Source organism: Schistocerca gregaria, chromosome 3, assembly GCF_023897955.1.
Source record: "Schistocerca gregaria isolate iqSchGreg1 chromosome 3, iqSchGreg1.2, whole genome shotgun sequence".
In the NCBI taxonomy this organism is placed as follows: domain Eukaryota; kingdom Metazoa; phylum Arthropoda; class Insecta; order Orthoptera; family Acrididae; genus Schistocerca; species Schistocerca gregaria.
This window is the reverse complement of record NC_064922.1, coordinates 183,241,158-183,264,558: the sequence shown is the minus strand read 5'-3', so window position 1 is coordinate 183,264,558 and position 23,401 is coordinate 183,241,158. Positions and strand designations below refer to the sequence as shown.

Below are 23,401 nucleotides of genomic sequence, written 5' to 3'. Positions count from 1 at the left end.
AAAAAGGAATCAAAGCATAATCTATGATGTAATGCCCATCATTAAACTTTTGACTTGAAATTTGTGTATATTTGCACAAGTCAGAACTGGAAGCCTAGATCGAGATTTTTATGATGGTTAAGGTGAGGATGTATTCATTCGTCGCATTTCGCTGATGGCCACTCATTCAAATATGCCCTTCGATTTAAAGCGATTGCAACTTCCCATGTGGCTTGCATTCGTTATGAGTATCAACAAAGCACAGGGCGAAACACTTTGTGTGGCATATATGTTAAACATCCCTGATAACGACGGGAACTACAGCTAGTTACATATAATTCTTCAGTTGGTGAAGGTTATTCATTGTGATTACTTTTCGAAAACATCCACAAGTCACACTTTGTAGTTTTTTTATTATAACCATAATAATTTCATCTTCGGCGCTGTCAATGTCACATTTACTACTCTACTATAAACGTACTTTAAACGTAAGTTTGCCGGCCGCGGTGGTCTCGCGGTTCTAGGCGCTCAGTCCGGAACCGTGCGACTGCTACGGTCGCAGGTTAGAATCCTGCCTCGGGCACGAATGTGTGTGATGTCGTTAGGTTTAAGTAGTTCTAAGTTCTAGGGGACTGATGACCACAGCAGTTGAGTCCCATGGTGCTCAGAGCCATTTTTTTAAACGTAAGTTTAAGTACTATAGTACTGCCAAATCAATCTTTAGAGCTGTCATCCAGCTGTAAAGGCATTATTTAATACTTTCAGACAACTTTAAACTGTATATTCTGTTGATGCTCTTGCTCATTTGAAAAGCAAACCGGTCATAACCAAAAATACAAAGCGCGACTTGTGGCTGTTTTCGAAAGCTTAGTTTTAACATTCGCTCCCCCTGCAGACAATGCGTGCTCTTGGTTTATTCATTTTAGTTCTTAGGTTCAAATGGTTCAAATGGCTCTGAGCACTATGGGACTCAACTGCTGTGGTCATTAGTCCCCTAGAACTTAGAACTACTTAAACCTAACTAACCTAAGGACATCACACACATCCATGCCCGAGGCAGGATTCGAACCTGCGACCGTAGCAGTCGCACGGTTCCGGACTGCGCGCCTAGAACCGCGAGACCACCGCGGCCGGCTTAGTTCTTAGGCGTATATATATACAGCGAACAGCCAAAGAAACCGGTAAACCTGTCTAATATCGTGTAGGGCCCCCGCGAGCACGCAGAAGTGGCGCAACACGACGTGGCATGGAATCGGCCTTGTCTGAAGTAGTGCCGAAGGAAACTGACACCATGAATTATGCAGGGCTATCCATAAATCCGTAAGACTACGAGAAGATGGAGATCTCTTCTCAGCAGCATATTGCAAGTCATCCCAGATATGCTCAATAATTTTCGTGTCTGGGGTGTTTGGTGGCCAGCGGAAGTGTTTAAACTCAGAAGTGTGTTCCTGGAGCCATTGTGTAGCAATTTTGGACGTGTGGGGTGTCGCATCGCCCTGCCGGGATTGCCCAAGTCCGTCGGAATGCACAGTGGACATGAATGGATGCAGGTGATTAGACAGGATGCTTACGTGCGTGTCACCAGTCCGAGAAGTTCCAGACATATCAGAGGTCCCATACCACTTCAACTGCACATGTCACACACCGCCTCCACCAACTTGAACAGTCTCCTGCTGACAAGCAGAGTCCATGGATTCATGAGGTTGTCTCCATACCCGTACACGTCCATCCGTTCGGTACAATCCGAAACGAGACTCGTCCGACCAGGCAGCATGTTTCCAGTTATCAACAGTCCAATGTCGGTGTTGACGGGCCCTGGCGAGGAGTAAAGCTTTGTGTCGTACAATAATCAAGGGTACAAGAGTGGACCTTCGGCTCCGAAAGCCCATATCGATGATGATTCACACGTTGATACATGTTCATGGTCCAGCATTGAAATCTGTAGCAATGCTGACCTCGTCTGTACACGTTCAGTATCTGCTGTCTGTCCTATTTGGTACGGGTCCCACACACTTGAGCAATATTCTAGGACGGGTCGTGCGAGTGATTTGTAAGCGATCTCCTTTGTAAACTAATTGCACTTCGCTATTATCCTACCAATAAACTAAAGTGTACCGCCTTTCTACTAATAACTGAGCCTATGTGATTATTCTATATCTTATCTCTACAAAGTGTTACACCCAGGTGTTTGAACACGTTGGCTGATTCCATATGTGACTCATTGGTATTATAGTCATGGGATACTACAGTTTTTTTGTTTTGTTACGTGCACAATTTTACATTTATGTATTTTTAAAGCAAGCTGCTAATCTTGGTGCCACTTTGAAATAGTGTCAAGATCTGACTGAATATTTATACAGCTTCTTTCAGAAAGTGCTCCTTTATACATAATTGCATCATTTTCAAAAATTACTATCAGTATCGCCCGCAAGGTAATTAGTGTACACAGTGCTAACAAAAGCCATGGGATACCTCCTAATATCGTACTGTACCTCCTTTTTCCCGGCATAAGGCAGTAAATCGACGTGGCATGGACTTAACAAGTCGCTGGAAGACCGCTGCAGAAATACTGAGCCATGCTACCTCTATAGCCGGCCATAATTGCGGAAGTGTTGCGGTACAGGATTCTGTTCATGTATTCACTTCCCGATTATTTCTCGTAACTGTCCGACGGGAATATTGTTGGCCGATCTGAGTGTCCAACCAAATAATTCGCTCAAATTGTCCAAAATTACTTCAAACTAGTCGGGGAACAACTGGAGCCCTGTGACCTGGCGCACTGTAGTCCATTAAAATTCCATCCTAATTTGGGAACATGAAGTCCATGAATGGCTACAAATGGTCTCCAAGTAGCTGAACATAACAATTTCCAGTCAGTGCTCGCTTCAGCTGGACCAGAGGACCCGGCCCATTGTAAACACAGCCCACACTATTATGAAGCCACCACCAGCTTGTACAGTGCCTTCTTGACAACTTGGGTCCAAGGGTTCGGGGTCGGAGCGACACTCGAACCCTACCACCAGCTCTTACCTACTGAAATCGGGAACCATTTGACTAGGCCACTGTTTTCCAGTCGTCTATGTTCCAACCTATATGCTCAGAAGCCCAGGAGAGGCGCTGCAGGCGATACTGTGCTCTTAGGAAAGACACTCGCGATGATAAACAGAAGGCAGAAATTCTAAACCTAGCTCGTTTGCGGTAGAGGACTGCAGCACCATTCCCCCTTTCAATTATCGAACAAACGCAAGGATGGCTGCCATGGTGTTTACTGTATCTGGGACAGTAAAACAGTTAAAATGCTTAGACACCAAAGCGGCATCTGGCCCAGACGGTATTCCCGTAACATTTTATGCTGACTATGCTACAAATATAGCACCATTCATATCCATAATCTATCAGAGATCATTGGAACAGATGAAAGTTCCACGGGAGTGGAAGAAGGCCCAGGTCATAGTAATCTATAAAAGAGGTAGAAAATCGGATGCACATAATTACCGGCCAATTTCATTGACATGGATTTGTTGTAGAATCATGAAACATATTTTGTGCTCACAAGGGGAAGGCATCAGACACGGCCAACCGATTCGGCTCAGATTTGGTAGGTCGCCTGTGTACAGCCAAAAACGAAGGAATCTAAGATATTTTGGGTCAACACCCCCGCGTTTTTGAGAACATCACCCCTAAAAGTTATGACGACCGATCGACTCAAAGTTGGCAGGATCGATAAATAATTGTAAATAGAGCATTTTTCATCACGAGGTATGCGGTCCCAAAACGCATACTTTTCCAGAAATCGAGGTAAGAAACTTTTACAACTGCCGCGTGTGTACCCACATGGTTAACGCCTGTCGCCTACAGCGCCAATAGTTGCCGGGACGGTAGCTCAGCATGTTCGGTCAGAGGGCCACCTGCCCTCTGTAACAAAACAAAAAAACTGAGCTACTGGATGACCAACGAACTGAAACGGGTGTCTTTCGACGTCCGCCTAGAGCAGATACAACGAACAAAAAAACGAACAAAATGAGATTTAACAAACAAAAAAAAAAAAAATAGCGCAACGGCCAAGGTAACTGACTGGGAATCGGAAAACCCGGGTTCGTATCTTGAAGAAACCTAGCGGATGTTATTCTTTTCGTTTGTATTTTTCCCTATCTCAATTGATAGCCTTGTCACATGAAAACAACTCCAAATAAAAGTGCTGCGACTTCCTCACGAGGGATCACAGATAGGCAACCGCGCGACGCTTGTTTCCAGCGAGGCACGGGATAGAATGCACGCGGGGAGAGTTATGTTGCCCCGGTTGCCTCCTCGTCATATCATAGCGAAGGAACAGTGTAGCTGTCGAAAGATTGCATTCATTAGATGCTCTTGGTGCCGTGAGTATATTTGTTTCAAATTTTTATATTGACTAGTACCATCCATATAGTTGTTCGAAGAAAAGTGAGGACACGTAACAGAGACTGGAAGGTTTGAGAAATTTATTTGCCTACCTTATTATCATTCCTTGTTGATTTACTTACCTTCTTAACCCTCCTATCTCTATCAATTGAGATGTGGAAAAATACAAACCAAAAGAATAGCTTCCACTACGTTTCTTCGAAATTCGCAGCCAGTTACATTTTTTTTTCATTTTATTTTTATACAAATGGATAAAAGGAAGGCCGTTCCTCTTCGGCTACATAAACAGAATAATATGAAGCCGTCCCGTTACGACAAAGGATGCTCCATACTACAGCCCGCTGCGAATTTTTCGATGACTGTCTTCTCGTTGCTGTGTTGTTTCCGTTGTTTCTTCAATCTCATAAAAAAAAAAAGGAACTGGGAACGGGTGCTGTGGTTATCTTCTCATGTCATCGATAATCCAGCTGCGAGGCGGATTATGGAATGCGCTCCAAAGGAAATTAAAAAAAAATATTGCTTATATTTAGGGTTCTTGACGATCGCACAATGTCGTTCGTTGAGGTAATACCAAAAATCGGGTACTGTCTTTTTGCCATTACCGAAGAGGTAGTGAACAGCGTGGCCGCTGATCCACGTCACAGAGTTCGTTTTTGCTCTTGGGAAATAAATCTTATCGGGGAAAAGAAGTGATCGGGTAGTTATCCTATCGGGAGTCGTGCGTGTGAGAAAAGCCTATATCTGAAGCACCAAATACCATACATCCTTTGCCGACCCGCATTCGAAACGATGTTCATCTGTGTCAATCACTTGGCATGTGGCACACAAGGGGGAATCAGCGAGGTGGATGTGATGTAGGCGGGACTGGCACAACTGTTTCCCATTAACAGTTACGTACCATGCAGATTGCACCTCAGTATCAAGGGTGTTGGCATTCACTGCCTGCCACACAGCGCGCCACTTTGTATTGGGGTGTTTGCTTTCAATCAAATTCGGCGTCATGTTCATTTGCATGGCAGCATATATCGCCCTCGTCATCATCAAGCGTGTGGGTAGTAGTGCAGTGCGGATGTAGCTTAATTCAAGGAAGAATTGGCTAATGTAGAAGAAAGGTGCAGGGATGTCCGATATCATCACAGGGGGTGCGAGTGAGATTGGTCGTAAGGCTTCCAGTAAGAGACTTGTGAGGCACGTCGGACTTCGTCGCCACAGTTGCAGGTGACAGCTGACGAACAGGGCCTTCGCTCTGTTCTGAACATGACGAAGGCCTAAACCCCCTCTGCTCCTCGGGAGGGTTAGGGACTCGTAACGAATCTTAAATAACATGCCCGTATTAACAAAGGATCCCAACACCGCCAACATGCGGTGAGCCAGGGTAGGTGGTATGGGGAGTATCTGTGCAAAATGGGGGATACATGACGCCAAATAGACGTCAGCATATCGTGTCCGTTGCAGGAGGTCTAGATGTCTCAGACGGTGGTCACTTATACCTGCTCTCATCTGATTCAATAAACGTCTGTAGTTAAGGGCTGTTGAACGCTTCATGTCAGATGTGAAATCAATGCCAAGGCAGCGGATTGTGTCACTGATTCGTAGCGGTGCGACGCTCTCGTCGGGTAGGCCTCTGCCTATAGACAGAGCGAGTGATTTGTGGAGACTGAGATGGTTCCCCGATGCCGCGCCGTTGGTCGCCACTCACGCCAGTGCTGCACGAACATCGTCATTATTGCGAAGAAGGAGTACCAGATCATCCGCATAGGCAGTGCAGCAAAAAATATGTCCACCAAGGGACATCCCAGTCAGGCGTTGTCGGAGGCCGCAGAGTAGTGGTTCCAAGATGAGGACATACAATATCGGCGAAAGAGGGCAGCCTTGTCGCACCGATCGCTGGATCTGTATCGGCGGCGTAAGACGGCCATTATATAACACCTTGGACGTCGGGCCGCGTAGGAGACGCATCAGTACATTAACTATGACGTCCGGATACCCCATGTGTCGCAGTACCTCCATCAAAAATGTGTGGTCGACTCTGTCAAAGGCCTGGCTAAAGTCGAGTGAGGCCAAAACTCCTGGCAGTTGGCGAGCTTTGGCTAGCGCGATCATATCCCTATATCGGCACAATGCAGTGCGAATATTATGGTCACCACCTAACGATGCCTGGTCCTGCGACACAACACATCGTACTGATCGCTTTAGGCGTGCCGCCAGAAGCCGGGTGAAAATCTTCAAGTCACTGTTGAGTAAGGTCAAGGGCCGATATTCACTGATCCTGGATCCGCCTCGTGGTTTGTGTATAGGCACAATCAGTCCTTCTAGGAAGGCCCCAGGTATCTGCGTCGTGGGAGACATAAGATCGCGGCAAATATCAGTCCACGCTGGTACCAGCAATTGTTGATACGTCCGGTAAAATTCCAGAGGAAGGCCATCAGGTCCCGGGGACTTATGAGCAGCCCCAGCCTGTATTGCTTTAATGATTTCCTCTTCCGTTACATCTGCAGTCAAATCCGCCGCCGCTGTCGGAGAGATCGAGCCATAAGTGAGTTGAGAGACTTCGGCGATCACCTCTGCGGGATGTCGATGTTCCGAGTACAGCCTAGTGTAGTGAGCATGAAGGGCGTTTCCTATGTCGCGATGGGTATCAAGATGTCGTCCGTCTTCCGTCGTGATAGCTTGGATCAGTGTCCTGCGTCGGCGCCGTCGTTCTGCAATGACGTGGTACATGGATGGTTCTTCCTGGGCCACTCTGTCTTGAGTGCGCGCTCTGACGATCGCACCCTCAAGGTGGCAACGTATTAATCTGATGATCTGTGCCTTGGCACGGTTCACCGTCACCTGCCGTGCAGGTGAGTACGGTAGTGTTGCACATTCCCTTAAGATGCTGTAGTAAAAGTCCATGGTATGTCTCTTCCATGCTGCAGCATCTCGGCCGTAGCCTATCAAGGTCTTCCGGAGGGCTGGCTTGGCGCAGAGTAACCACCACGACAGTGTAGACCGTTAGGTGCCACGCCGGCGGCTACAAGAGTCCCACGTGTTCCCTATAAGACGGCGGCATTCCTGAGAAGCTAGGTGGGCGACGTTCAACTTCCAAGGACCATGGCTGTGCCATATCTTCTGGCGGCCGAGGGTAATAGCGCAGATGTAGGCCTCGTGGTCAGAAAAAGCTGTGGGCCAAACTTCGGCAGCTCTTGTCCCCACAGCTATGGAGCGCGAGATGTAAATCCGGTCGATGCGGCTGGAGGAATGGCTGGTGTAGTGAGTAAATCCGGGCCGATCGCCACAAACATGTTCCCACGAGTCCACCAATTGAAGATTATTTATAATTGTCGTAAGTTCTGCGCAGGGAGAATAATGTGGTAACTGATCCTTAGGTGCTTGGCTACAGTTGAAGTCCCCTCCCATTATCAAGGCGTCCTGACGGCCCATAAAGAGGGGCGTGATTGTATGAGCGAAAAAGGTGGATCGTACGCGACGCCGACCAGATCCTGACAGTGCATAGATGTTAATAAGTTTGACCCCTTGGATAGTAAGAGCCATGCCTTGGCGTCAGGGAGATACATGACGTCTTCTGCGGATATACCTTCGCGGAGGAGGATCGCCACACCACTGCCATTGGCAGACGCATGTGAGACCCAAGTCTGGCAGCCATAGAGTCCCTTGAAGGAGCGCAATGTCGATGTCTGCTGCGTTGAGTAGATCCTGTAGCATCGCTAGTTTATGTCGGGCACGTATGTTGTTGATGTTAATCGTCGCTAGACGGTATGTTTGGTCAGCCAGGTCGGCAACAGGGTTGTGTAGGGGGCCAGGTGTGGAAGGCAGGGGCGGCCTCAAGAGGCTGACGATACAGCCGTAGTCACTGCTGTTGGCTGGTGCTGGGTACAGCCGAGGGAACATCTCTACCTTCGGCATATTCCTGGTGCTGTGGCTCATCCTCGACATTATCCGTCCAAGAATCAGCAATTGGTAACTGTTGATTAGTGCTGCCAGTAGAGCGCTTGCGCGTATGTTCAGTAGCAGAAGTGATGTTGTCAGACCGAGGCTCAGAAATTGTATCCGCCGTAGCATCGTGATGGGAAGGTTGAGTTGTGGTGGTAGAGTCCTGAGCGTCGTCCGACGCCGGATTTCGTTTGGGTCACACATCCGAAGCAGGCAATCATCGGATGGCGTATGGCGCCGTTTCTTGCGTTTTCGAGGGGACCGTTGTTTCCGGACATGTTGTTCTGTGTCAGAGTGCGGGCGACAATCATCTGATGCGGTCTCCATTGGTAGGAAGGCAGAGGTCGGGACAATTTTAGTTTCTACTTCCATCTTCTCTTTAGGCTCGTCTTGGTGGCACAATTGATCACCGTCTTGAGGCAAGTCTGCCGATGACGCCGTAGAGGGGGATATGCTGTCCGCCACACTGTCATCGACCACTGACTGCAATATGGTGTTACGATCCTGGGCAGGAACAGCTGTTGCGCTTGCAGCCGCTGCATACGTGATGGGGAGTGAAGTAGGCGTCGCTGGGGTTGGAACTTCACCAACCGGTGTCTGAGTCAGTCGGCGTTGAATGCAGGCCGATCGGACATGTCGTTCCTGACATGACAATGGCTCTGCAGCCGCCAATTGCTAGATAGGATGGCACATGCTTCGTCAGTTCAGTCTTAATTTGTCTCACTCCATTTAAGACGGGGTACGTCTCAAACGTTTGCCATTTTTCAGCCAAGTGGCTTAGCACGTTGCCGTACGGTTTGAAAGCTGTCATCAAAACATCCGGCGGGACTTAGAATGGCAGCTCAAAGACCCTCAGAGTGCGAAGGCCTGAATCAGCGTGGTCGATCGTGACTGTTCCTATGTGATAATCAGAATGTTTAAATTTAAGTCCATGAGCGTGTCGGCACACAACATCAGTGCACGCCACTTCATTCATCATTTTTATGTAGACGACACTTGGGTTATAGAAAAGTGGATCCCAATGATGTGTTGAGGTGCAATATGAAGTTCTTCTCGGATGAAACGTTCAATGTCAAGTGCTCGAGGCCTTGCGTAGTCCGCTTGAAATGTGATCTTAATTGTGGACTTGCGATACGAGTGCGCCATGGCACTACCGAGACACGGACGCGTGACACTCGCCGCAGCGGAAGGTAAACAGTAAACACTGGCGCGCGCGGTGCGCTAACAGGGGGACACAGGCACGGCGACCTCGCCCCACCGCTGCTAACAGCTGACTGAGGTTACCTTGGCCGTTGCGCTATCGGTGCTGTCGGCGAAAAGCGTTGACCATGTGAATACAGGCGCGGCAGTTGTAAAAGTTTCTTACCTCGAGTTCTGGAAAAGTATGCGTTTTCGGACCCCATACCTGGTGATGAAAAATTCTCTATTTACAATTATTTATCGATCCTGCCAACTTTGAGTCGATCGGTCGTCATAACCTTTAGGGGTGATTTTCTCAAAAACTCGGGGGTGATGACCCAAAATATCTTAGATTCCTTCGTTTTAGGTTGTACACAAGCGACCTACAAAATCTGCGCCGAATAGGTTGGCCGTGTCTGAGGCCTTCCCCTTAACAGACATAATGACCTTCCTAGACTCTGAGAAGCTCAGAAACAAGCACGGTTTTAGGAAACAGCGGTCATGCGAGATACAGCTGGCCATCTTTGTGCATGATACACAACGGGCTCTAGACACCGGCTCCCAGGTTAATGCCGTATTTCTCGACTTTCGAAAGGCGTTCGACTCAGTTCCGCACTGACGCTTGCTCCAAAAAGTGCGCGCTTACGGTCTATCCGATGACATATGCCGTTGGATAGAAAGTTTTCTAATAGACAGAGAGCAGTATGTCGTCCTGAATGGGGTGACTTCAACAGAAACAAGTAACTTCAGATGTGTCCCAGGGCAGCGTAATAGGTCCTCTGCTTTTTACGATTTACATAAACGATCTAGTTGATGGTATTGACAGCGGCATTAGACAGTTTGCCGATGATGCTCTAGTCTACAGGAAAGTAGTATCACAGAGAAGTTGTGAACACATCAATGAGGTTTTGCAGAAAATGAGCGAGGTATAATGACTGACAGTCAGCTCTCAATATCAGTAAATGTAACCTACCGCGTATAACAAGACGAAAATCCCCATTAATGTATCAGTACAAAATAAATGCCCAGTCTTTGGAAGCGGTAACGTCCGTCAAGTACTTGGGTGTGACTATTCGAAATGATCTCAAATGATCAGATTACACAAGTAACGGGTTAGGCGAACTCTAGATTGCGATTTATTGGTAGAATTCTGAAGCGATGCAGTCCTTCCACAAAGGAAATAGCTTACAACACGTTGGCTCGTCTAGTCTTGGAGTATTGTTCGTCTACGTGGCACCCTTACCAGTTGGGTCTGATTCAAGAGACTGAGAAGGTCCAAAGAAGAGCGACAAGATTCGTGACTGGTACATTTAGCCATCGCGAGAGCGTTACAAATCTCATAGAAAGTTTGAAGTGGGACACTCTTGCAGATAGACGGCGCGATAAGCAGAAGGGGCTGTTCACTAAATTCCAATCTTCGCCGAGAATGTACAGCATATATTATTACCACCAACTTTCAAATCACGCAATGATCACCATCCAAAGATAAGGGAAATTAGAGCTCGTACTGAGGCGTTCAGACAGTCGTTTTTCTCTCGCGCGATCCGCGAGTGGAACGGAGTTGGGGGGAATTTGACTTTAGCGCGAATTGTACCCTCCGCCACACACCGCTTGGTGGCTAGCGGAGTACATATGTAGATATGTAGAAGTAGAGGTCTCTGTTATCATAGCCCTATAACGCCAGATGTCGCCGTACTGTCCTAACGGATACGTTCGTCGTTACGTGCGACATCGATTTCTGCGATTGTTTCGCGCAGTGTTGCTTGTCTGCTAACCCTGATAACTCCACGCAAACGCTCTCGACCGTTAAGTGAATGACGTCGTCCACTGTGTTGTTTCTGGTGAGAGATAATGCCTGAAAATTTATATTTTCGGCACCCTTTTGACACGATGGATCTCGGAATATTGAATTCCCTAGCGATTTCCGAAATGGAATGTCCCACGCGTCTTGCTCCACTACCATTCCGCGATCACAGTCTGTTAATTCGCGTCATGCGGCCATAATCATGTCGGAAATCTTTACACATGAATCACTTGAGTACAAAAGGCAGCTCCACGAACGCACTGTCGTGTTTGTGTTCGCGATTCTATCTTTGTCTGTACATGTGAATATCGCTATCTCATGTCTTGTCACCTATGTGCAACATGAACAGCCAGTGACCCAACATATTTCCCCCAGGCCACGCGCAATGTTGCTTCTACGTCTGTCGATGATTCTCCATTCAAGACAGTTTGCTATGTCATGCCTACCAAAAAATCCTCAATCCGACCACAAATTTCAGTTGACACCCCATATAATCATACTTTCGATACTAAGAGCATGTGGGTCAAATGCTTTTCCAAAGTCATCTACGTGACTACCTTGATCCACTGCTTTCAGGACGTCATTTGAGAAAAGTGGGAGTTCGGTTTCACAAGGTCTATGTTTTCGGAGTCTATGTTGTTTGGCATACGAGGACATTTTGTTCAAGTGATATCGTTACATTTTAGCTCGGAATATATTCTAAGGTTCTACGACAAATCGATGCGAAGGCTATTTCACAGTAATTTTGTGGACCATTTCTGTTACTAACATTGTAGATGGGCGAGAACTGGGCTCTCTTCCAACTATTGGGAACTGCTTTTTGTTCTGGGAATCTACGCTAGGTTATAGTTAAAAGAAGAGCTAACTCAGCCGAAAATGCAGTACAGAATCTGACGGAGGTTCCGTCAAACCCTAGAGCTTTGTTCAGTTTTAACGATGTCAGCTGTTCCTTAACGCCACTGACACTGACACTTATTTTTAGCGATACGAGTATTAAATTGGAACAGTTCTCCTGGGTTTTCAGTTGTGGACGAACATTTGAAAACCGAGTTCAGCATTTCTGATTTTGCTTTGCTACAATCTGAGTTCCTGTCTGGACCGTGACTGAGTGGATACTAACTTCATAATGTTTCACTGCTGAGCACAGTACCACTATTTCGATCATCGTAGTGCTGTTAATTACTGTCTATGTTCGCCTTCTGCCCGAGAGATTTGGGATCATGTGCGACAGAAAACACAAGAACGAGGGGTGTCACGGCTTTCACATGCATGCATGTTTGTCCGAAGAACATTGTATCGTAATTCTAAACAACACAAGCACTGCAATATCGTATTTATTCGTCTACACCGGACAGGCGACTTTCAGTTAAAATGCCTCTACTGTACGGTAATATATTCGTACATAATGGATGTAAGAGTGCAAGTTGTAGATACATGGTTGGCGGCGAATGGAAGTTTTGATCTGGCCGTGAAGTGTGCTCGGATAGGCTAATGGTAAGGCCTCGGCTCGCGATAAGCGAGAAATCCGGGTTCGAGACCCACTCAGGCACAAATTTTCATTGTCGTCTTTCCATTATAAGTTGATGGTTATGCATATTCGCAACTGCAAAGACATTTCATGCCTTCACTATAGGTACCCCTAGGACGCTGCAGCCTGTATTCTGTGCCAGCCTGTGGCAGTTTCCAGAGAGCGGGCATGTCCCCTTATGTCGGCACAAATCAAACACTATCCCTATGCATTTATAACAGAAATTTATGAGGAGGCGACCACGCTCGTAGCTTCGCTGTGTCTGTTGATAATACTTGTCGCGAGCGACCAATGGCAGATAAGCTGGCGGAACAGCTGACGCCTCTGGCTGACTTGTAAAGCTAATGACGTAACATGTTTTCGTTTCGAACCCGGGGATGTAAATAGTCTATTTAACGCAACAGCAGTCCGCCCCCGTAGTTGTGTGGTCAGCGAGACAGAATGTCACTCCTAAGGGCCAAGATTCGATTCCCGGCTGGGTCAGAGATTTTCTCCGCTCAGGGACTGGTTGTTGTTTTGTCCTAATCATCGTCATATCATCCCCATCGACATGCAACCCGCCGAAGTGCCTTCAAATCGAAAGACTTGTACCCGACGGGAGGCCCTAATCACACGACATTTACATTTAACGTAACAGCAGCCCCAATATTAGTGTTGTAGAATCCAACTTCGGAGAGATATTATGCAGACCGTCTGCAAACAAGCTAATACGCAGTAATAATTTATACCGAGTTAATTCTCTGCTTCTGTCACATGTTGACATTTCTGTCATCGATGGTTCAAATGGCTCTGAGCACTATGGGACAACTTTTGATGCTATCAGTCCGATAGAACGTAGAACTACTTCAACAGAACTAAGGACATCACACACATCCATGCCCGAGGTATGATACAAACCTGCGACCGTATCGGTCACGCGGTTCCGGACTGTAGCGCCTAGAACCGCTCGGCTACTCCGGCCAGCCAGTCATTAATGTATAAAGCAGTTTTGTGCTATTTACACTACTGGCCATTAAAATTGCTACACCACGAAGATGACGCGAAATTTAACCGACAGGAAGAAGATGCTGTGATATGCAAATTATTAGCTTTTCAGAGCATTCACACAAGGTAGGCGATAGTGGCGACACCTACAACGTGCTGACTTGAGGAAAATTTCAAGCCGATTTCTCATACACAAACAGCAGTTGACCGGCGTTGCGTGGTCAAACGTTGTTGTGATGCCTCGTGTAAGGAGCAGAAATGCGTTCCATCACGTTTCCGACTTAGATAAAGGTCGGATTATTGTAGCCTGTCGCGTTTGAGGTTTATCGTATCGCAACATTGCTGCTCACGTTGGACGAGATTCAATGACTGTTAGCAGAATATGGCATTGGTGGGTTCAGAAGGGTAATACGGAACGCCGTGCTGGATCCCAATGGCCTCGTATCACTAGCAGTCGAGATGACAGGCATCTTATCCGCATGGCTGTAACGGATCGTGCAGCCACGTCTCGATCCCTGAGCCAACAGATCGGGACGTTTGCGTTCAACAACCATCTGCACGAACAGTTCGACGATGTTTGCAGCAACATGGACTATCAGCTCGGAGACCATGGCTGCGACTACCCTTGACGCAGCATCACAGACAGGACGTCTGCGATGGTGTACTCAATCACGAACATAGATGCACGAATGGCAAAACGTCATTTTTTCGGATGAATCCAGGTTCTGTTTACAGCATCATGATGGTCGCAACCGTGTTTGGCGACATCGCGGTGAACGCACATTGGAAGCGTGTATTCGTCATCGCCATACAGGCGTATCACCTGGTGTGATGGTATGGGGTGCCATTGGTGACACCTCTCGGCCAGCTCTTCTTCGCATTGGCGGCACTTTGAACAGTGGACGTTACATTTCAAATGTGTTACGACCCGTGGCTCTACCCTTCATTCGATCCCTGCGAAACCATACGTTTCAGCAGGATAATGCACGACCTCATGTTGCAGGTCCTATATGGGCCTTTCTGGATACAGAAAATGTTCGACTGCTGCCCTGGCCAGCACATTCTCCATGTATCTCACCAACTGAAAACGTCTGGTCAATGGTGGCCGAGCAACTAGCTCGTCACAATATGCCAGTCACTACTCTTGATGAATTGTAGTATCGTGTCGAAGCTGCATGGGCAGCTGTACCTGTACACGCCATCCCAGCTCCGTTTGACTCAATGCCCAGGCGTATCAAGGCCGCTATTATGGCCAGAGGTGGTTGTTCTGGGTACTGATTTTTCAGGATCTATGCAGCCAAATTGCATGAAAATGTAATCACATGTCAGTTCTACTCGTAGTATAATATATTTGTCCAATGAATACCCGTTTTCATCTGCATTTCTTCTTGGTGTAGCAATTTTAATGGCCAGTAGTGTGTACTGAAATACAGTGAATAATGGCTGAAGCGTTTTAGAGGCACCTGTTGGGGAAAAAAAATAATGAATTTGTCCGAAACACGGAATCTTAGTTGGTGTGACGGACGATAGGAATTAGTTCGTGTACAATGTTTAACTTGATACTGCTGACAAACTTGTACAAATTATTCGTTTTGTGTAGACAGCCCTTATCTCACTTATCGCTTTTGCCGCATACAGGCCTTTCTATTATCGATATATAAATCACTTGGACACTTTTTATGATGAATGTTATTACGACTTCACCTTAACAAGGAATCTTCGTTGTGGAGATAATTATACGGAATGCCCTCATAGTATGGGCGGTTCCGCGAAAATAAATTCAACAACGGTGCAGTGGGAACGTGAGGTTTTGCAAGTACTGCAGGATCTGGACGCAAGTAGGCAGTCAATAATGGAAAATGGTATTAACATTCTCGCAGTTGTCTTAAGACTCGGGCTGCACTATATATGAGTCTGTCAGCACAAGCTAGAGTCGCCAACCTCACGTAGATCTCGATCTACGCTACAAATAATCACATTCAAGCCGTAAAAAACGAGTCCTGGTATCTTGCAGATGACGGTAACAACGATACACTAACCTCTCTACCTCTCTCTCAGAAACAAAAGCATACACCGCTGTATAATCAAGTAATTACTATCAGCAGTGCATAAGGGCAGGCAGACAAATGAGAGTTCACACTACAGCTGTGGAACTGGGGGTGCTGCAAAACTGCACTACAAAATTGCGAATTAAGTCAGCTAAGGCAAAATAACAAAACAGACCTGGCGGCTTTTATACGATGGCAACTGCGATAAACTGCAGTCTTTCACAAAAACAAAAGTGTAAGCTGATACACAAGCAATGAGAGTGAGTCAGTCGCACTGCGCACTCGCAGAAAGTCATAAGTGACACACATCTGTAGTACCAGTCTGCTTCTTGTTTGTCACTTGTTATACTGTTGAGTGAAACAAATACATAAAACTTTCTACGATTTTAACAAAAACACTAGCCCATATATGATTATTATATATACGTAGAAGAAACAGCAATCCGCAGCTGTCATCTTACCTTTTCCAGTTCCTTTTCGATCTCCGAAGCACGATTCTCGAGTAGTCCCCTAACCGCATACTGCATCTCTTTTATGCACGGGTTGAGTGTTTCCAACGTCACACTCTTCGCTCGCTTGCTAGGACGATGCCCGCTCGAGTTGTTGACCGTTACCACAGTGCGAGATAAATAAGGGGAAATTCGTACGGTGTCCATAAACGGTATGGCAGCAACGTTCACACGTTCATTTATCGGCATGGCGTTGCGTCCAATAAGGATCCGCACAGAGTGAAAAACACTGCTTCCTGCCATGGCTGCTCTTGAAATTTCAATGTGTGTTCGCTAATTCGAAATTACCGAGATCAAGAGTAAGGAATCTAGCTGAACAGTGAATTGTAGACCGTGTCGTGCGCTACATAATGTTATATAAGGCTTTAGATAAGAGCCGAAGTACAGCCACGATTACTAGTAACTGTCCGATCAGCTTAGTACAGAATTCATAGAAGCACGCACAATGATGGAGAAACAACGCAGCAACAGCTCAACCGGTAAACGAACGCGCCAGGTCCACTACTCTAAAGCCCGTTTGAAGAACGAATCTCCTACGACTAGCTGTGCGTTCGCCGACTGTCCGAATGCTTTCAGGTCGGAGGGTCGTTGATAAAGCGCTAGTCTATCGTTCCGCACACTGACCTCGCCTTCATACTTGCCAACCAGCTGGCCTGCGGTTTTTGGCTGCTGTTCATGTTGCGCCCTCCTAGATCGCAACATGAGCGATACAATACTAGAGAGCCTGTATACAGAGTGAGTGCCCATAGGTGAAGTTGCCCGTGATTGGTTGGTTAGCTTCGGCAGAAAAATGGCGCCAAACGTCTCTCGCTCTTCCTATGTTCGCCGTGCTTTTGAGTTGAAGTTCAGAGGACTTTTGGAAACGATTAAAAAGTATTTGAATTATTGATAGACGTGCTATGCGTTGTGCATGCGTCTTCGATTTAGTTGTATATCGTTTTTAGTACGTAATTAGCGTTTGCGATCTTAAATACGAGATTAAATAATGAAGCGTTTTGTGATTAAGTCGGTTGGCCTACATGTTTGAAGTAAACACGTTAGTAATTGTACAGTATTGTTTTTGACATCTGTAATTCGTTCTGCAGACGTTCGTAAACGATGCCAGGTTGTGCTGCATTTGGTTTTCCAATAGAGGCGAAGATGGATTTCGCATGTTAGCATTACCGCGCAATGAAAAAAACACGAAAGCAGTGGACAGTTGCAGTCAACAGGGCTGACATAAGTCAAACAGGAGCCTTGTAGAAACCAACCAAGTACTCTTATCTATGCGAATTAAGTCGTTTTTGCTTTTTACTACATATAAAACAACTTGCAATACATATAGTTAAATTTGAAAACAGACCTGTAAATTGGCAGTGTGAAAATTATTATAACACATTATTCTTATAAACAAAGGCATTTAACGAATGATTTCGCCATATTGTCTTGTGCTTTTGTAGTGTGTGTGTGTGTGTGTGTGTGTGTACTCCACTACTGGCCATTCAAAAGTCCCGCCCGCAGTTTGGCAGAAAAATGGCCGCCGTATCGTCCGGTTGACCACTCCCTCCCTATACAGGCGCTCTATACAGTCCTTACATCTTGGTCCGAACCTAGGGTTCGGGTGGGGGAGGGAGGGAGGGGGCGCCAAGTTCGTTTATATTCCTGAAGAAAAAAAATCTTGTTTCACAAAGTGCCTATCATCCATCGCACGCTGGTTTATCGATTATTCATATGATTTTGAAATGAATCCCTGTTCGTGTTTTCAACATTTTTGAACAGATTCCAAGCTGATTTCTGAACGAATCATAAGTCGATTTTTGAATGCGTACATAATGTACGTGATGTCTCTGCCAGGGGAATCCCGATCGCATCAAAAAATTTAAAAAAAATCCCGCAGATAAAAGGGGGTGTGTTTATACGAGCTGAGCCGAATAACCCCGAACGGATGAATACCAATCGCTGGTTGTTTATGCGGTTGACTGGTTGCGCGAATGGTACGTATTGTTATAATTATTAGCGAAGTCCATTGTCTCAGACTACCAGAGTAGAAATAAACGACTAACAGGAAGATTACATATTATCTTTTCGTTGTATCCAAGAAAATGAAATTTTGACAGAAAATTTTTGCCAGATCGCCGCACTACTAAGGTCTAGTTGTACAGGCCCCAGTTAGCAGATGCTGAAGTTCTTTTCTCGGAATAGCGCGGAAAACGCGTTGTACGAACACATAATAAAGCCTAACCGGAGAATAAACGCGGGATAACTAAACCGGCGATTCTGGCAGCGTTAGTGAAGTTGACAATGGCAAGAATAGTTACAGAACTAATGATCACAAGATTTTTTGTTAGTACGAGGACGGATAGGAAGTGGGGACGTCATACAAATTTTATGGAAGAACATGACGATTCCAAATTTATATAAAAACTTCGTACTAACTACTATTCGATTTCATGCTTGAGAAACTGGAGTGTATAAATGAAATGTGAAACTATTTCCTAGCATAAAACTTTTTTGCTTGTAGTAGGCCTAATACGCATTTAATGTTAGTGCTTCATGAATTATATTCTGAGGTGTTCTTTATGTATATGAGGTAGATAAAAATGAACATTTGTTCCAAAACAGTTTCGCTTATTTGGCGTCTCTTACAACTATTGCAATATTATAAAGGCCTATTTCGTTTTATCAAGCAGAAAGTGACAAATTAGATGTAATCAAATCGAGAAACCACACCAGACTTGAGTACTATTCGTATTAACAGCTTTTTCAGCATTAGAAACATTTTAATTTTTCATGTAGCAAAACGTTCGACGAACCCTGATGAGGTAGCAGATTCTTTCAGAAAGAAAAGTACGCTGTGTAAAGCCGTAGCAAGATTAGAAAGAAAAACATTCTGCAACCTAAGGATTGAAAAAAATGTGTACTGTCGATTCTTTCAGAAAGGAAAGTACTCTGTGTAAAGCCGTAGCTAGATTAGAAAGAAAAACATCCTGCGACCTAAGGATTGAAAACAATGTGTTCTGTCTTGCTTGTCTCTTGTCTTTGCTGATTTTATGTTTCCTGTATTTAATTTTATGTCTCACAAGAGAGAAAGCTTTTAACTAATATGCAATAAGGAGCGCAAATTTTCTGAATAGTTCTTATTCTCCTGGTCACAAATAATGTCGCACAATATTAATCCTTGGTTTTTTAAAGGGCAGCAGGATGTCAAACCGGACCCACTGGGAGTAAGAGAGGTGCCACAGGACATTTTAATTTCCAGTGGAAATTAAAATATAGGTTTGATAGCTTATATAGGTTTGATGGCATCCATTACAAAACATACACGTTTGAATTCCACAGAGCGACATACAGTGAAGAGAGAAGAAGACTGCTGTGTGAAGAGGCGTGGCACTGCACTTTCACACACTTACGACCAAATAACAGGTCTTACATTTCCTCGAATATCTATGTTTTATATATCAACCTCTTCAGAAAGGTGTGCGCTACAAAATGAACTTACAGCAGAGTCCCGCTAATCCGGACCTCAGTAATCCAAACTTTCGGTTTATTCCGAACCTGAAAAATGACAGTGTAAGTATGGAAAACTGTGCGGTAAACTGCTGTACATACACACTGTTTTAATTTAGACAGTACAGTAAACATGCATTAGAAAAATTGGCAAGAAAACATTAGGTTTAAACAATACATAACAATGAAAGAAAAGCTGTCAAACTTACTAAAATACAGCGGACATTTATCCCTACTTTTTAGATGACAAAAACTCAGTCATTGTTTTTTGGCGTAATGAACTCAGTGTGTTATGTGACACATAGTTTCGACATCGTCTCATAAACATCACATCAGCTGGTGTAGCAGTGGGCTGTCTCTCCAAATAACGTAGGGCAGGGTCAGTGGCTTCTGCTGCGTCACTGTGTAGCAGCAGCTCTCCTCTGTCGCTTTCAGGCTCATTGTCACTTCGTCACAGCAGTCCACTTCAGAATGGTTCAAATGGCTCTGAGCACTATGTGACTTAATATCTGGAGTCATCAGTCCTCTAGAACTTAGATCTACTTAAACCTAACTAGCCTAAGGACATTACACACATCCATGCCCGAGGCAGGATTCGAACCTGCGACCGTAGCGGTTGCACGGTTCCAGACTGAAGCGCCTACAACCGCTTGCCCACGACGGCCGGCACAGTCCACTTCTTCCTCGTCTTGAGTCACAGCAGCAACTAAATCAGCGTCTGTAAGGTTCTCCACATGTGCCCCATCCGCTGCCATACATTCATCTACGTCTTCATCACTAACCTGTAGTGGTTAATAAAAAAGAAAAAGAGTAGAAAAGAAAAGAAAGGTTGAAAATGTGGGAAGAAATCGTGAGTGAAAAGGTTTTTTTTTTAATCGTTAATGATCGTGAAAAAAGGGAAAGAAAGAAAGAAATGCAAATCGGTCTTCGTATTACAGAAAAGTTATCGGGCTTCGCGATTCGGAAAAACTATTGTTGGGGTGGTCCTTGTGGCGTTTTTGAGCAAAAGTTAAACCAATTTCCAATACAAAATTTTTTGAAAAAGAACAGAGACTAACAAAATGTAACTGACAGGGGGAAATGGCGTAGATAAGAGTGCATTCTTTACCAGGTTAAATGTCTTCTTTCGTGCGGCGTCCAGGCCTTCAAAAATCTCCTTCATTTCTGCGTGAAAAGTCTGCTCCGAAATCTTGCGATAAGTTTCATTGTCCAGGAATTTGTAATGTATCCAAAACCGTCTTGATATTAAATGCAATTTATTTTAGTTGCTTCTCTCCATCCTCCGAATTTCATAACAACTTCCACAATGTCTACACATTAATAAGTTTTTTCGTCTTAATCAGATCACGTCTGCATTAAGCGTCCGCTCTCGAGAGACAATGAAGAAACTGATAGAAAACAAAAAAGAGTTACTCTCTGCCGTCGAGCGCTCATACCGCTGCGACGGTGTAATTTTTATCTGAGGGAACGAGTGTAGCGCGGCGAAATTCAAAGTCCCGCTACAAGCTTCTTCACATCCAGGGATTGTCTGTATCATTTGCAGTAGATTTTCCTCTTAATTTTCAACAAGGTTAGAGATGTCCACAGTTTTCTCAACGATTTTCTCAGAGTATTTTCTGAAATATTCTGTCATGTTTCAGCTGCCCAATAAACAACATCCTTCACATTGGTCTCTTTTATTTTGTACGCTAAAGGAATGCCATCATCTTGCATCAGCATTCTTAAAAATGGTTTTGTGTAAATATGTTTTAATTTTGCAGTACGCCCTGGTCCACCGGCTGTAGAAGTCGTGTAACATTCGGGGGCAAAAACTCCGCCACAATTTCTCCATCACATAATTCATCAGTGCTGCGGTGAGATGGTGCGTTATCAATCAGAAGGATTGCACGGGGAGACAAATGATTTTCCTTAGAAAACCGTCGAACAGAGAGAACAAGCTGGCCGTGAAATCATTCTTTGAACAGCTTACCATCCTGACAATGTTTTTTTCTGGTTGCGATAATACGACTATACGGGCAGGGACTTCATGTTGCAGTTTGGGCCTAGCAGATTTGCCGATCAGCATTAAAGTCAGCTTGTGATTACCAGCACGTTTTAAAACCAATAGCATGGTCTTCGGCTTTTGATGCCAGGCTTTTTGTTGGCAATGCCCTCGAATTAAGGCCAGTCTCGTCAGCATTACAAATTTGTTGAAGAGAATACTTTCCCTCTCTTATCATTTTTTTCAAACTCACCTAAGTATTCCTTCGCTGCATCACGGTCAGAAGAAAGCTTCTCTCCAGTTATTGTTAGCTGACGAATTCCATGACGTTTTTTGAATCTCTCCAACCAACCCGTACCCGCACTAAGAGACTGGTCACTATTCATTAACTTGTTCAGGTAACAAGCATTCTCCTGAACCAGTTCCACTCAAATGAGTTTCCCTTTCTCTTTCCTGCGTAAACCAAAGGAAAAGAGCTTCATCCACTTTATCGTGCTGGAACTGTTTCAAAGTCGGCCGAATTTCGAGTGTTTTTCCCGAAGACGTTGCACTGAACTGTTCAAGCTTCACTCATTTCTTCTTCCAATCATAAATGGTTGCTTTACCAACACCCAGTTCCGTTGCCAGTTTAGATACATGCTCACGACGGTCTATCTGTTTCAAAGCATTCCGTTTTTCTTTGCGAGTTAACGTTGTATAGTTCCGTTTACTCATGACGAAAATACGTACACCACTACACGTGAACGAATACAACTGTTGCGCGTGCCAACGATCGATAACTACCATAACCGAGGGCTTTGCGAGCCAACTGGCAGTGCACTGACCTCAGATACTACAAAGGTCTCAACAATTCACAACAACAAGGGCAGAGGGTGAGAGTGAGCTATCGTTCACGCACTTTTTCCTATTTGTTACCGTGGTGTACCTACTTATCTTCTTGGTATACTTCATTCTAGAAACTCCTCACCATAATGCCGGCTAATCCGAACAAATCGGTAATCAGAACAAGGTCCGGTCCCAATTAGTTGGGATTAACGGGAATCTGTTACATTTTTGAAAAATCGATTTCTTAAGATTTTTGACGTCTTAACTCAAACTGTCGATTGGGAGGGATTGGGAGGGAGGGGGGGGGGGTGCACCAGTATCAAGTTTTTGCCCCTGTTCGGAAATATCGTAGATCAGGGGCTGCTACATACACTGAAGTGACAAAAATCATGGGATAGCGTGACATGCACATATACAGATTGCGCGAGCATCACATACATAAGGTATAAAAGGGCAGTGCATTGGCGGAACTGTCATTTGTACTCAGGTGGTTCATGTAAAAAGGTTCATGACGTGATTGTTACCGCGCGACAAACTTTGAACTCGGAATGGTAGCTGGGGCTAGACGCATGGAACATTCCATTTCTGAAACAGTTAGGGAATTCAATATTTAGAGATCCGCAGTGCCAAGAGTGTGTCGAGGATATCAATTTTCAGGCTTTACATCTCACCACAGACAACGCAGTGGCCGACGGCCTTCACTTAACGATCGAGATCAGCGGCGATTGCGTACAGTCGTCATTGCTA

General features: G+C 45.2%; 1 protein-coding gene across 2 annotated transcripts in view; it reads right to left on the bottom strand.

The window, feature by feature from the left end:
* LOC126355139 (alanine aminotransferase 1-like) overlaps positions 1-16,952 on the bottom strand; it is a 76,539-nt gene extending 59,587 nt beyond the window's left edge. The window contains exon 1 of one of the 2 annotated variants that reach the window (XM_050005325.1): positions 16,315-16,952. In XM_050005325.1, the coding sequence (XP_049861282.1) occupies positions 16,315-16,605 (291 nt within the window). In that variant the 5' untranslated portion in view covers positions 16,606-16,952. The remainder of the gene's footprint in view (positions 1-16,314) is intronic. The other variant, XM_050005326.1, reaches the window with a different exon arrangement.
* Positions 16,953-23,401: the final 6,449 nt, after the last annotated feature.